Below are 11,535 nucleotides of genomic sequence, written 5' to 3' on the forward strand. Positions count from 1 at the left end.
ATACAGTCAGATTTTTGTGGCCTGTTGGTGACCAGATTAACAGAATTCTGGCACATTGTAGGAGTAATTTATGCTATGTGTAGTTCCAGAAAATATCCATACCTCCCCCACGGAAGGGAATTTTTCTGAGTCCCCCCCCCCCCCACCCCTCTGGAAATTTTGATTGAGCTTCATACATTTCTTTAAATTTTTTGGTCTTATAGAATCCCCCACTCCCCAAGGAAATTCCAATCCCTTCTGTGAGGGGAGTATGGATATTTTCTGGAACTGAACAATTTTCATGTACAGTAAGCAACAGGGATCATTTTGATAGTGAAGTCCCATGCATACATGTAAATCTTGATTATTTTGAGATTTTATCTTTATTATGTCATCAAGGCAAGGAGGGAGGGGGGGGGGGGAAACTCTCCTCTATGTGCTATATATAGCTATGTGCAGCCCCAAAGGGTATGGTTATTCAGCCGCTTTGGTCATAAATACTCTAGGGTAAGGCTTTTGCCCTCTAGTCTTTAATTTGGTATGTTTTTTAGAATAAGCTACCTCAATTTTCATCATTATCAATAAGACAATCAACAAAAGTCCTTCAAAACTTATGTTTAGGGCAACTGTAGCAGTCGCAACAGTCATAAATGGGGTAGGGAAAATTGCAGATTATGGTCATAAATAGGTTAAAGGTATAACTTTTGTGAAGAGGGTGGCACTGACCCCCACCCGATTTTTCTGGGACGTACCAAACACATTTTCTTAGCCGTTACTACAGTCTTGCTTTATTAAATCAAAATAGTACTTGCTGCCAGGTACTTTATTAAGGTATAACCCCTCCAGAAGACTTCACAAAGTAATGTAATATCAGGTGCTAACAATAATTTTTTTTGCAGCTGATTAAAATTTAGTATTAAATTGTACTGAACTGGTGCAGATGTAATATACATTATATTTTGTCACACTTAGTTCCCACTTATTTGCAGACTACTCAGCAGCAACTAGTACCTCTTGTATGACCATGCAGTAACAGTATATTCCAAACAGAAAAAAAGTACATGTATATGTATTACTATCCTGCCTGGAAGAGTGTGTAGAGAGAGCACACAGTGCAGTCCCCTACTGTATGTCTTTTGTTAGGTATAATAATCTTAAATTTAGAAGACTCATATTGATCTTAGAATTCACAAAAAAGTTGATTTCTTGACAACTCTCCTTTAGCTGTGTCACTTCATAATAAATTAGCAGTTTGGTATGTTGTAGCATAGAACTTTAATTAATTAAGTTATCGCACCGGTATCACAGAGGTCATGGGTTAGAATCCAGTTCACACCTAATTTTTTTTTCAGGCTATAATTTCACCTTTGCTTAAGTTGTGTATAGTACGTTGCAATGATCAATCATGTCTTTATAAGTTGATCAATGTATATATGTCCCACTGACTTATACTTCAACATTTTATCTTAAAGTTTGTTTATTTGTTTTATTGTGTGGTTCTAGAAAATGTCCATACCCACCCCAAGGAGATTATTGGAAATTCCAAGGATGGGGAGGGTCTCAAAAGCCAAACTTTTTAAAGAAAAGTATTAATAAAAATTGGAATTTCCATAGGGATGGGATGGGGAGATCTCTGCTTAATAAATACATAAATAATATGTACAGACCCATTATCTGATGTGAAGACTGTGCAATATATCCTGGCCAACGAGTTGCCAAGGTGTAGCATCCTTGTTATCAATTTCAAGTACCAAATTAAAGAAGATCAGCATGTTAGATGGGAGAGGGGAATTTTTCAAAATATCATAAACTAAAAATATATATATTTTCCAAACTCGATCATGTTAGTAGTGTTAGTGTCTATTTATTTATTTATTAATGAATACCTGTGAAGGGATAGTCATACATTCTTGCAAATATTCTGGGAGTCTCCCAAATACCATTTAGATCATCCAGTCCCCCAGGAAACTTACGAAATTTATTGTCCAAATAAACTACTGAACCATGGGCTCCAGTGGGGACAGTGCTATTACGATGCAATTTGCAGATGTGCTACATAATATGAGCTTAACAGTTTTGTTACCATGGCAACAGACTGCATTTCAGACCTTCCCTGATATTCTAGGCTTTTCTGGCCACCTCATGGCCTTGATTAATGTTTTTCAAGCTGAAAATCACTGCATTATTGAAATTGGGTTAGAGGGGACTGGAAAAAATTGAGTTGCCAATTGGGAACATATTTTTATAGCCATATTAGTGTGTTGCCTGTAGAACTATAAGGCTACCAAGTTTCAATGATCTCTGCCGTATATATGGTCTGCACTTGATGTAATATTGGGTTTGGTGTATGACATCATCAGTCCTCTCATTTGCATATATTTTACACATTTTAAACTTAAATATCTCCAGAATTAATGCAAATATTTGTTAAGGTAAACAGCATTTGTAATCTATAGTGGAATTCTATTTGATACTCCTAAAAATTCTGAATCAAGGGGTAAACATTTGATGATAGTAGCATGCCAAATCATTGAGTTGAATTTATGCTGCTGACATTTACATGTACTGTAAGGTGTTGAAGAGAATTTTGCAGGGGAATCTGGTGTGTTTATTGAATTGCCAGAGGTTGGTTGGCTGGTTTGTTATTGCTTTGTCATTATCTTCCATGTATTTTTTTTTTAAAGCAGAGTGGTTGGTGGCAAAAGCAAAACTGGCAATATTCTCACTTACCTGTGTTTCTAAAGTCATGTTTTTAGGTTTTTGTGGTCAATCTATTAGTAGCTGCACTGTCTTAAATTACAATAGAAAAGATGTGATATTAATTATGTAAGTTATACTTTGGTATCGTTCATACTAAAATTATAGTATTTTCTGGTTCAATGTTTGCCTCTGCATTAATTTGATTAAACTACTGTAGTTTATTTTTTAATGGAATTTAACTCTGTCAAAAGGGAGGTGGGAATCTGAGAACAATAGTGAACTAGACCAACAAATATACAGAAATCTACCACCATTGCTTTCATGGCTGAGTGGAGATGAATCTAAGTCAGACCAAAATTACTAGAAAAAAAAATTATTGATTTATTGGAGGGTTGAAATGGGATCCTGGTTATGGGAGAGTAGGAATTGGGGCTGAGGGGGGTGGGTGGTGTGCTTGTGAATTTAAGAACCTCTCTGAAAGTGAAAACAAACTGTAGGTTTGAAAAGTTTAAAGCGGAGTTAAAAATTATACTGTAATATATCTTGTTTATTAAGGTGGTAATGAGCATAATACCCACTTAGGGTGAGTCATTGAAACAATGACATAATTTATGTTTGTCTTCTCTTAGGTGGTTACCTCCTGGCATATACACCCCACACAGGCATACAATGTTATGATTAGATGATGCAACCTGCTTTCCCATGTTTAACATACACGTAAGAGTTATCAGTGGACCAGTGTACAAGTGTGATTTCCCTACTGATAATGAGAATTATAATAAAGATACAAAGCCACTCTGGTGTGATTTATTTAATTATTCCTTAACGGTAAAGTGAACCAGTTAAACCAAAGGTTGCACTCTGTAAGATCAGGTGTACAAAAATTAAATAGAAAATTTCACTACATCAATTTTATTAATTAAGTATACTTCTTTGCAAAATATAGTTGGTATTTTGTTGTACTGGTAAGAATATAATTTGGAAATTTTTTATGGAAAATGTTTCCATTTAAAAATGTAGCTCAGATGCCACAACTATAGTTCTCCTTTCTGTGGTGTTTTCTTTTGTGGTAAATTGCAAAAACAAATTATGTTGGCCTACATGTAAGTTAAAAAAATATACAAGTTTTAGCTCTTCTGAAAAAAAAAGTTAATTTGTTGTTGTTTCTTCCTGTTCATTTTTTCCTTGAACATTTTTATTTTCCTAATAAGTAGTTTAGCTAGCCATAAAAATGTTTTGTTGTCTCTCAGACCATTTTCAAGATAAAAAAGTGATTTGTATATAAAATTTGAATTTTTTGGGGGGGTGGGGACCTTTTCAGAATTTCCCTACAAAGATCACAAGGTACGAGGGAAGAAGCAAAAATAGAATTTTAAGTGTTAAAACATATGTTTTCATCATCAGTTTGGGCCTCTCTGTGAAGCTGCATAGTATACTTGAGGATCATGTTATACCCATTTTAATTCAGAATACAAATGGAAACTTGCATTGACAATCACTTAATCTCTTGGCACTGTTTTGTTTTTTAATAATTGCCTTTTTTCACAAAACAATAATTTGAACATCTTTGTTTCACAAGCTGGGAGGGGGGGAGGGGTATTCTACAAAGTTTTAAATGGAAAGGCCTTATCTCAAGGTCCATTACCCCTTACCCTTTTGTATACATTTGTACCATTTTGATAGAAATGGCACCTCTTTTGTCGACCTTACATTGCAAAAGGGTAAATGTACCCCTTTAACAAACCTATTTAAGCATACTGCATCCCTTTTCTATTCCCTTGGAAAGAAGTTAATAAATAATATTATAGAATCCCTTCATTCTGGCAGAGGAGAGTAAATGAGAGCTTTTCAACAACATTTTAGAACCAGAAGAATGGAATCCCTAAATGAAAGATTTTCCTACCCTTTCATACACCTCAACTTGTGAAATCCCTATTATTAAGTTTATACCTGAAGCCTGAAAAAGGTACTCATCGTGAGCTGAGCCTCCTCATATAGGTCATTACAGAGAGCCTTCCCACATACACAAGTCAGGAACTCTTGACAAGTACTGTAAGTAGATGCTGGCTTTAAGACTGGTCTGAGCCAGCTTCTTCAGTTTTTTAGCACAAACTTGTTGCTCTCTGTCAATTTCTAGTACAAAACCTTTTCTTTGCTGATCCGGTCCAAGTTCACAGACACTAGCGTCACTCTCACGACACTGACTCTATCACTATCACTCACAGTCTGATTCTTCAGTTTCACTGCACCATGCTTCATCATCACCCATCATTGTTAGACATGAGTTCATTAGCTTGTAAAATTCACCAGCCTGGCAGTGTCCCTGTTGCTATTGCCTGTTCCCAGACTTCCTTTTATGGCTAGGTGTAGGGGCATGAAATTTCACTACTGTTTGCGAACAATTTGTTTAGATGGCATATTGAAAGTGATGAATTACTGAAAATTGTCAGTATTGCTAGTTTTCTCTCGTTTCCTTAGGGATTGAAATATCTTGACATAAGATTACAAAGGGAAAGCACACTGAAATATAATGCACAATTTTTTAGTAACCTTTCAAAATGGGTTGCCAATATTACAGGGATTAATAGATGAGGAACTTGGTCTGCAAACAGGACAAATGAGAGGGTTTCAAGAAATTAAAGCTGCATGCTTGACCTCAGTTGGGGGGGTATTGGAACTTAGCGCTGCTGACCTCAAACATTGTTGAAACGGAAAAATAAATTTGATTATAAATGAGAAAAAAACACGACATGTCCAAATTACTTAATCGCCGTTAAAACTAATCCTCTTGCCTTTTTTTAAGGGGTTCACGGCCTGCCTGTAACGAAGCGTTTATCAATTAAGAGATTGCTTAGGGAAAACATATCTTGTTTAAGGTTCTTAACCAATCGTAACATATTTTATGGCATCAGTTTGAGTGATGAGCAAACACACGAGTTTGTGTTAGTGTCGATCGGCAAGAAAGTTCTGCAAAGCGCGTTATGTGTGTGGGTCTATCCTTGCAGTGATACGATTAACAGCACTCAAGTACTCTCGAGTGTTTGGCAACAGTAAATTTTAAAAAAGGCGCTTCTGTTAATAAGGTTCCCCCATGTCTAGAAACCTGTCATTGTGCATTTTTCTTAGTGTAATGCCTACCTAAGAGAATAGGATATTTGAATTGAGTGCAACTTACCCAGAATTCATTATTTCCACACAAACGATGACTCCTGTGGAATTCAGCGAGGAAGAAATGGCGACATTTCGTAAAAAACACGCCTTCAAAACAGCGTGTTTTTGAATTAAATAATTACCTTGTCCTTCAAACAAACTGATATGACGAGGAAGAAGACAAAATTTTGTTTATCGTGGCCAAATAAAACGTTGAAAATATTCGGCCGATTGCAAAATATTACCATTTTACTTACTGAGAGAACGATTATGCCATGTTCAAATTTGATTTTGCCGCTCAGCGCTCTTTTTTACCGGATGTGACGTCATTTTTTGTTGGATGATTCAGATACACAAAAAGTGCCAGGCGTCGCAGAGTGTTCTCCCCCGCCCCTGGATTCCGGGGCTTATACAATTTCAAAAGGGGCTATGAGCAAAACAAAGGCTGTACAAGTGTACACAGGGATGCGTGATTTCATATAAAATTTCAGCGTGATGCGTAATTGTAACCCCACGTTTGCCACCCTCTTAAAAGTACCAGTAACCCAAAGCACAGGGATCATTGTATGACACCCTTTGCCGGATGAAGTTGATGCCTCTTGAAGAGTTCCTCTGTGCGTCAGATTTTAATAACCATTGTACACCAAAAAGAAATGGGTATCTATCTCGCCCGGCAAAAATGTGACTTGGCGAGGGAAGATAGCAAGCGCTCTTTCCCATACCACCCCCCACCCCCACCCCCCCCGAAAAAAACATCTGTGTTAAACACAAAATCACCGCACGAACCCCGATTAGCTGAAGCCTGAATGTGTCTGGAAAATACCAGATCACACACTTGCCGTTGGACTGGTTTTCCACGGAGGAAATAGCCACGGTTCTAGTAGCTTAGCGTATCTAGCAGACATTTCCTTTCCATTTTCCAGTCGGAGAGATTGATGAAGCGAGCGAGCAAACCGTGAGCGCCTTGTGGGGGAGGGATGAGCATGTTTTGACCCACCGTCTCCGCCTGGTCAGTATTTAGCTTGGAACAGAAGTAGTTTTCCCACACATAAGTTAGGGTGTCAATGAGGTTAACTGTTTAGCATATGATGAAGGCTTTTTGCTATCATAGCCGTGTAAACCAAAAAAATATGAACTGATTAACGTAGAAAAGATGATCGACTTTTTAGCGTATGCGGTCCACGACAAATAACAACATTTTTAGGATACAAATGTGAATTGCAGTTTAATTTGACCTCGTCTAAAACTTCTGGAAACCTTTTATATATCCCGTCATATTTTGTCTGGTGTGTGTCCTGTCGGTGTTTGATCCAGATTGGTTCCATTTTGTAACATGCTCCGAGCTTTGGCTGGCCTCTGGGGTGCGGTTTTAGTTACCAGTTCCAGGCTCCTCTCTTCTCTTCTTTGCAAACCTGGCAGCCATTAGCGCTGGACAGTAACACCTCGCCTTACGGTCACCTCGTTAATAAAGTCACCTTGCCATTATTAAGGTCACTTTCTTTTTGTCCCGGCGAAACACCCAAACATTTTCTTATAAGAAAACCCTGTTAATGCAGCCGCATCGTTAATACGGCCAACGGCCATATTCTGAAATCCAAACCCGGATAAACCTAGTCTCCTCCGCAGCCGTTTTTTGGGATGTCACGCAACGCTCCCCCCAAAGAAACGGCTGCTCACATCCGAACAACATTCCTTTCACGAAATTAGCCAATCACCGCTTCCGTTCCATTTTCAAGAACGTTTTAGCGCCAAATTCGCCTTTTGAAACTTGTCCAATCAGGGAATGTTTTTTATCTTTGTATCTCGTCGTGGGAGATGTCACAAATAAACATACAGATTTCCGGCTTTTGTTTAGGGACGCCGAAAAATACCGGCGACGCTTGAACGAGCTTTCTATGTAGCTGAAGACTCTTCAAAATTCAAGTTAATTATTAGAAGCTTTCAACTCAAAAAATTACTGTCGAGAAGGAAGATATCTATTTTAACTTAATAAAGGAACCAGGAAATCAAGTAGCTTCGCTCGATTTGTTGCCATCGAGTTCTGAATGCCGCTCTTTCCGGCCTGATTACAATCTGTAGGAAGCGTTTGGCCCTTGATTGACGCTTACAATTTGACATTTCGAGAAAATATATATTGTCTCATTTATAGCTGAACATAGCGATGAGCACATGAAGCACTTGTACTTAGGACTTTCATTTACAATTTTTTCGTCCGTCATAATCGTAACCTGCGAACACCGCCTATTTTTGGCGACGTGCGGCGTGAAACAAAAGCCAGAAATCCCTCGCGTGTTCGCACCGCAGACCTTTCCGCGCGAAAGCTTACGTCATTCACACTTTGCTATTATGTGATTGGTCTGTTCAACGGAGCGCAAACAAACCACAAACACAAAAGGAAAAGAATGTGGTTCGGATGTGAGCAGCCGTTTCTTTGGGGGGAGCGTTGCGTGACATCCCAAAAAACGGCTGCGGAGGAGACTAGGATAAACCTTAAAGACTTAATTTGATTCCGTTTATACGGCCACTCAAGCCAGATATGCACGTCTTTCCATTGTTAATATTGTATGTAATGATTGAAGTTTCAATTTTTTTAAAATTATATCTGCGTTTAAGATGTTTATTAAGGAACAGTTGTTTAGAAGCGCAATTGTGGTACATGTATATCACTTAAGATGTCACGCAATTAAGACCAGCCTTGTAGTTAATCAGGCGGCCACCCGTTAATACGGCCAAATTTTCATGGCCCGTTCGTGATCGTATTTACGGTGACCGTAATTTTTTTTTTTTTTTTTTCCGAGGTTCTGGGACGTTCTCGAACAATTTCGCTCAAGACTTTCTTCCCGGGGTGACTTAGGCATGCAGCTTCAAAAATTCCAAACGCCCAAGTAGAGAGTGTGAATGAGAAAGCTAGGGAGCTAATGGAGTAAATTGCTTTGGGCCGAAATTGTTTTGCCTGGCGAGGTCGACTACAGGAACAAAGCTTGCTTTTAGTGTTCAGTACCGTTTTGCTAAGAAATTAATGATATCATAACAGGCAGCAGTGACCGTGACAGTGACAGTGACAGTGACAATAACAGTGACAATGACAGTAACGATGACGGTAACAGTGGCACTGACAGTAATTATAACAGTACAGTGACAGTGACAGTGACAATGGCAGTAACAGTGACAGTGACAGTAATAGTGATAATTATATTGATTGTGATCATGATGATGAGGATCGGTGATGATAATAATTAGCTATCTACACACCATAGAAATAGCACACGTCTATACGCATTATTTTTTTTTCAAAAAGATCGATCATCAATGACTTAACTGACCGCCCTTTTTACTTAACCTAGACTGTGGGCCAAATTCTCGCCCATTGCTTAAGCCAAGGTAGTATAGTAAAAAAAGTAAAAGGTTACGAAATACAAAACGTCGTATAATATATATTAGTCCTATTGGCTTGTATCTTGTTGTTGTGGGCGTACTCAAAGGCGGTATAATCCTGGATTAAGTTTCCCTTAATTAACTAACCAAGTTCAAGGGTGGTCATACCGAACCACTTGTCAAAACATGCATCAGGGGGATCATTCATGACCATGTACACCGTTTCAAGTGACTTCTTCCCCTGAAGCCTTTCGCCAATCTCTTTCGCCTTCTTTGTAGGAGCGTCGATACAGACGACTGGAGCGGGTTGCTCTTGAAGAAGCTCTTCAAAGACTGCTTTCAATAACTTCTCTGCAACTGCCTCGGAATCTGCAAAGAGCGGACCAATCTTGTAACCTTCTTCTTTGGCAAACAATGGTCGGGCAACAGTATAACCCACGATTGAACCTTCACTGTTGATAGCCACACGGCCATGTTTCCCTGGGATACGAAGCCATTTGGACAAGAACGCGTGACGTTCAACTCCGAACACTGTGGTGTCGTACTTGAATAACGCTTGCAGATCTATTTCTTCAATACATTTGATATTTACGGGACATCTCTCCGATGTTTCAGAGAAGCGTGTTATAGCTGTTGGAGGGTGCAAGTCAAAGCGCGCCCCATAAAACTTACTGCGAAATCCCTTACGCTTGTACAGTTCTTCCCACTGCAGCAGCCCTATAATTGCAATGCTACGGGACGGCATCACACTTGCCATAGCGGCGTCATAAAGCATCCCGCCATAACCCTTTCCTCTGTATTCCTTGCTCACAATATAACAACCACCGAAAGCAAATCTCTCAGCATATTTTGTCATTGTAGCGCAAGCTATGGGTTTCCCGTTCAACTCGCCAAGAAACGCTCCGCTTGGATCACAAGCCAAGAAGCATTCAGCATCTTTTAAACCCGGCCGCCAGCGTTCTTCCACCATCCAACTTATTATGACGCTTTCAAACTCCTCTTCTGTCTTTATCTTACGGATTTTGAACTGTTCTTTGGCAGCGAAGGTTGCGTTCGGCTTAATAGACTCAACAAGCAATCTACTTCTTGGGGGCTGGTTAAGACCCTGAGACGAATTACAAGCGAACACCAAGCGACTGACGCAGGAGCGAGTGACGAAGCTGCGAGATACGGTAAGCGCCATTCTTGTCCGTTTCGCTTTCTTAGTGTGAGAAAAATATAGAGATCAGGGGGTCTGGATGAGTTTAAATATGGCGGACGACTGAAGAGCTTAGAAGAGTGAACGTCGAATCGAAGTGGAGATCTTTTGTGACCCACTAAGCCGGATCAGTAGGATATGACCTGTCGCAAACAAACCTTTGAGTCACACACGCGAGTGAATATTAATGCAAATTCGCCAAGCGACTCAGAGGTCACGTAATATATTTCACCTCGTAATCCCTCCAACCAAATTTCAAAAGTCCGCCCAAGTCAAACCAGAGCTCGAAAAATTAGGTAGTAATACACAACACAGATTTATTTACATTATGAAATGTAGATAAATCTCACGCGATTTGAAATCTAAATAAAGCCCACGCGATTGGAAATCTTCGGTAACTTAGATAGAGTGTTAGAAAAACACACCAGACGCGGCTCTTCACTGAGTGATTACAGTTGCCCGAGAAGGGGTGGGGGTAACACCCATATAAAAAGGACCGGGTGGTGGTCGGGAATTTTGACAAGGACCGCTAACAGTGGTACCAAGAACCTATTTCTTGGGCCTGGCTTGAAGTGTTTTTCACCCCTAAGATTCTGAACAACACATTGTCGTCATTCATATTTTCCTCGGTTCAATACCCTAAAAGGTACCGTAAATGCTCCCGCTGTGGACCTTTTGAGGTTGACTGAACGCCCTAAAAGGCACCAAAACCGAGTTTTTAAGACCCTTTCAACCCCTTAAAGGTACGACGGGCACCCCCGGGCCCAGTCCTTTTTATTCGGGAGTCCCCTGCAGGTTTGGTTGCCCGAAAGTAGCCTGCAAACAAGCTCCCGGCGAGGATAGAAAACAAATTCGGCGAGCGCGGAGCTGAAGAATTTTGAAAGCGAAGCGATCGGGGCGGGAGAGGGCTTTTCGCAGGCTAGCTTGAAAATAGAAAAGTTAAGTGGAATACTGGACTTTGCTATGTATTATACGTCTGAATGTTTTTAGGTAAATAGGATCAGTCAGGCCAAGAAAACAGTTGGATATTCACTTAGTAAGATCCTCGTTATGTGATATATGACGAAAAAACAATAATAATAATAACACAGAAATTTAAGAAAATAAATGTTTTATATTTAGTTATATGTAGA

At 39.5% G+C, this 11,535-nt stretch overlaps 1 protein-coding gene across 1 annotated transcript; it reads right to left on the reverse strand.

The window, feature by feature from the left end:
• Window positions 1-9,283: 9,283 nt before the first annotated feature.
• LOC145496030 (holothin acyltransferase-like) lies at window positions 9,284-11,521 on the reverse strand. Its single transcript, XM_081475644.1, has one exon. It carries the CDS (start codon window positions 10,385-10,387, stop codon window positions 9,347-9,349), a length of 1,041 nt encoding a protein of 346 aa, XP_081331770.1. The 5' UTR covers window positions 10,388-11,521; the 3' UTR covers window positions 9,284-9,346.
• Between the last annotated feature and the right edge of the window lie 14 nt (window positions 11,522-11,535).

Source organism: Orbicella franksi, chromosome 8, assembly GCF_964199315.1.
Source record: "Orbicella franksi chromosome 8, jaOrbFran1.1, whole genome shotgun sequence".
Lineage (NCBI taxonomy): Eukaryota > Metazoa > Cnidaria > Anthozoa > Scleractinia > Merulinidae > Orbicella > Orbicella franksi.

Bases quoted from the DNA above. Each gene is read 5' to 3' on its own strand.
- LOC145496030 (XM_081475644.1), bottom strand. From the start codon at position 10,387: ATGGCGCTTACCGTATCTCGCAGCTTCGTCACTCGCTCCTGCGTCAGT.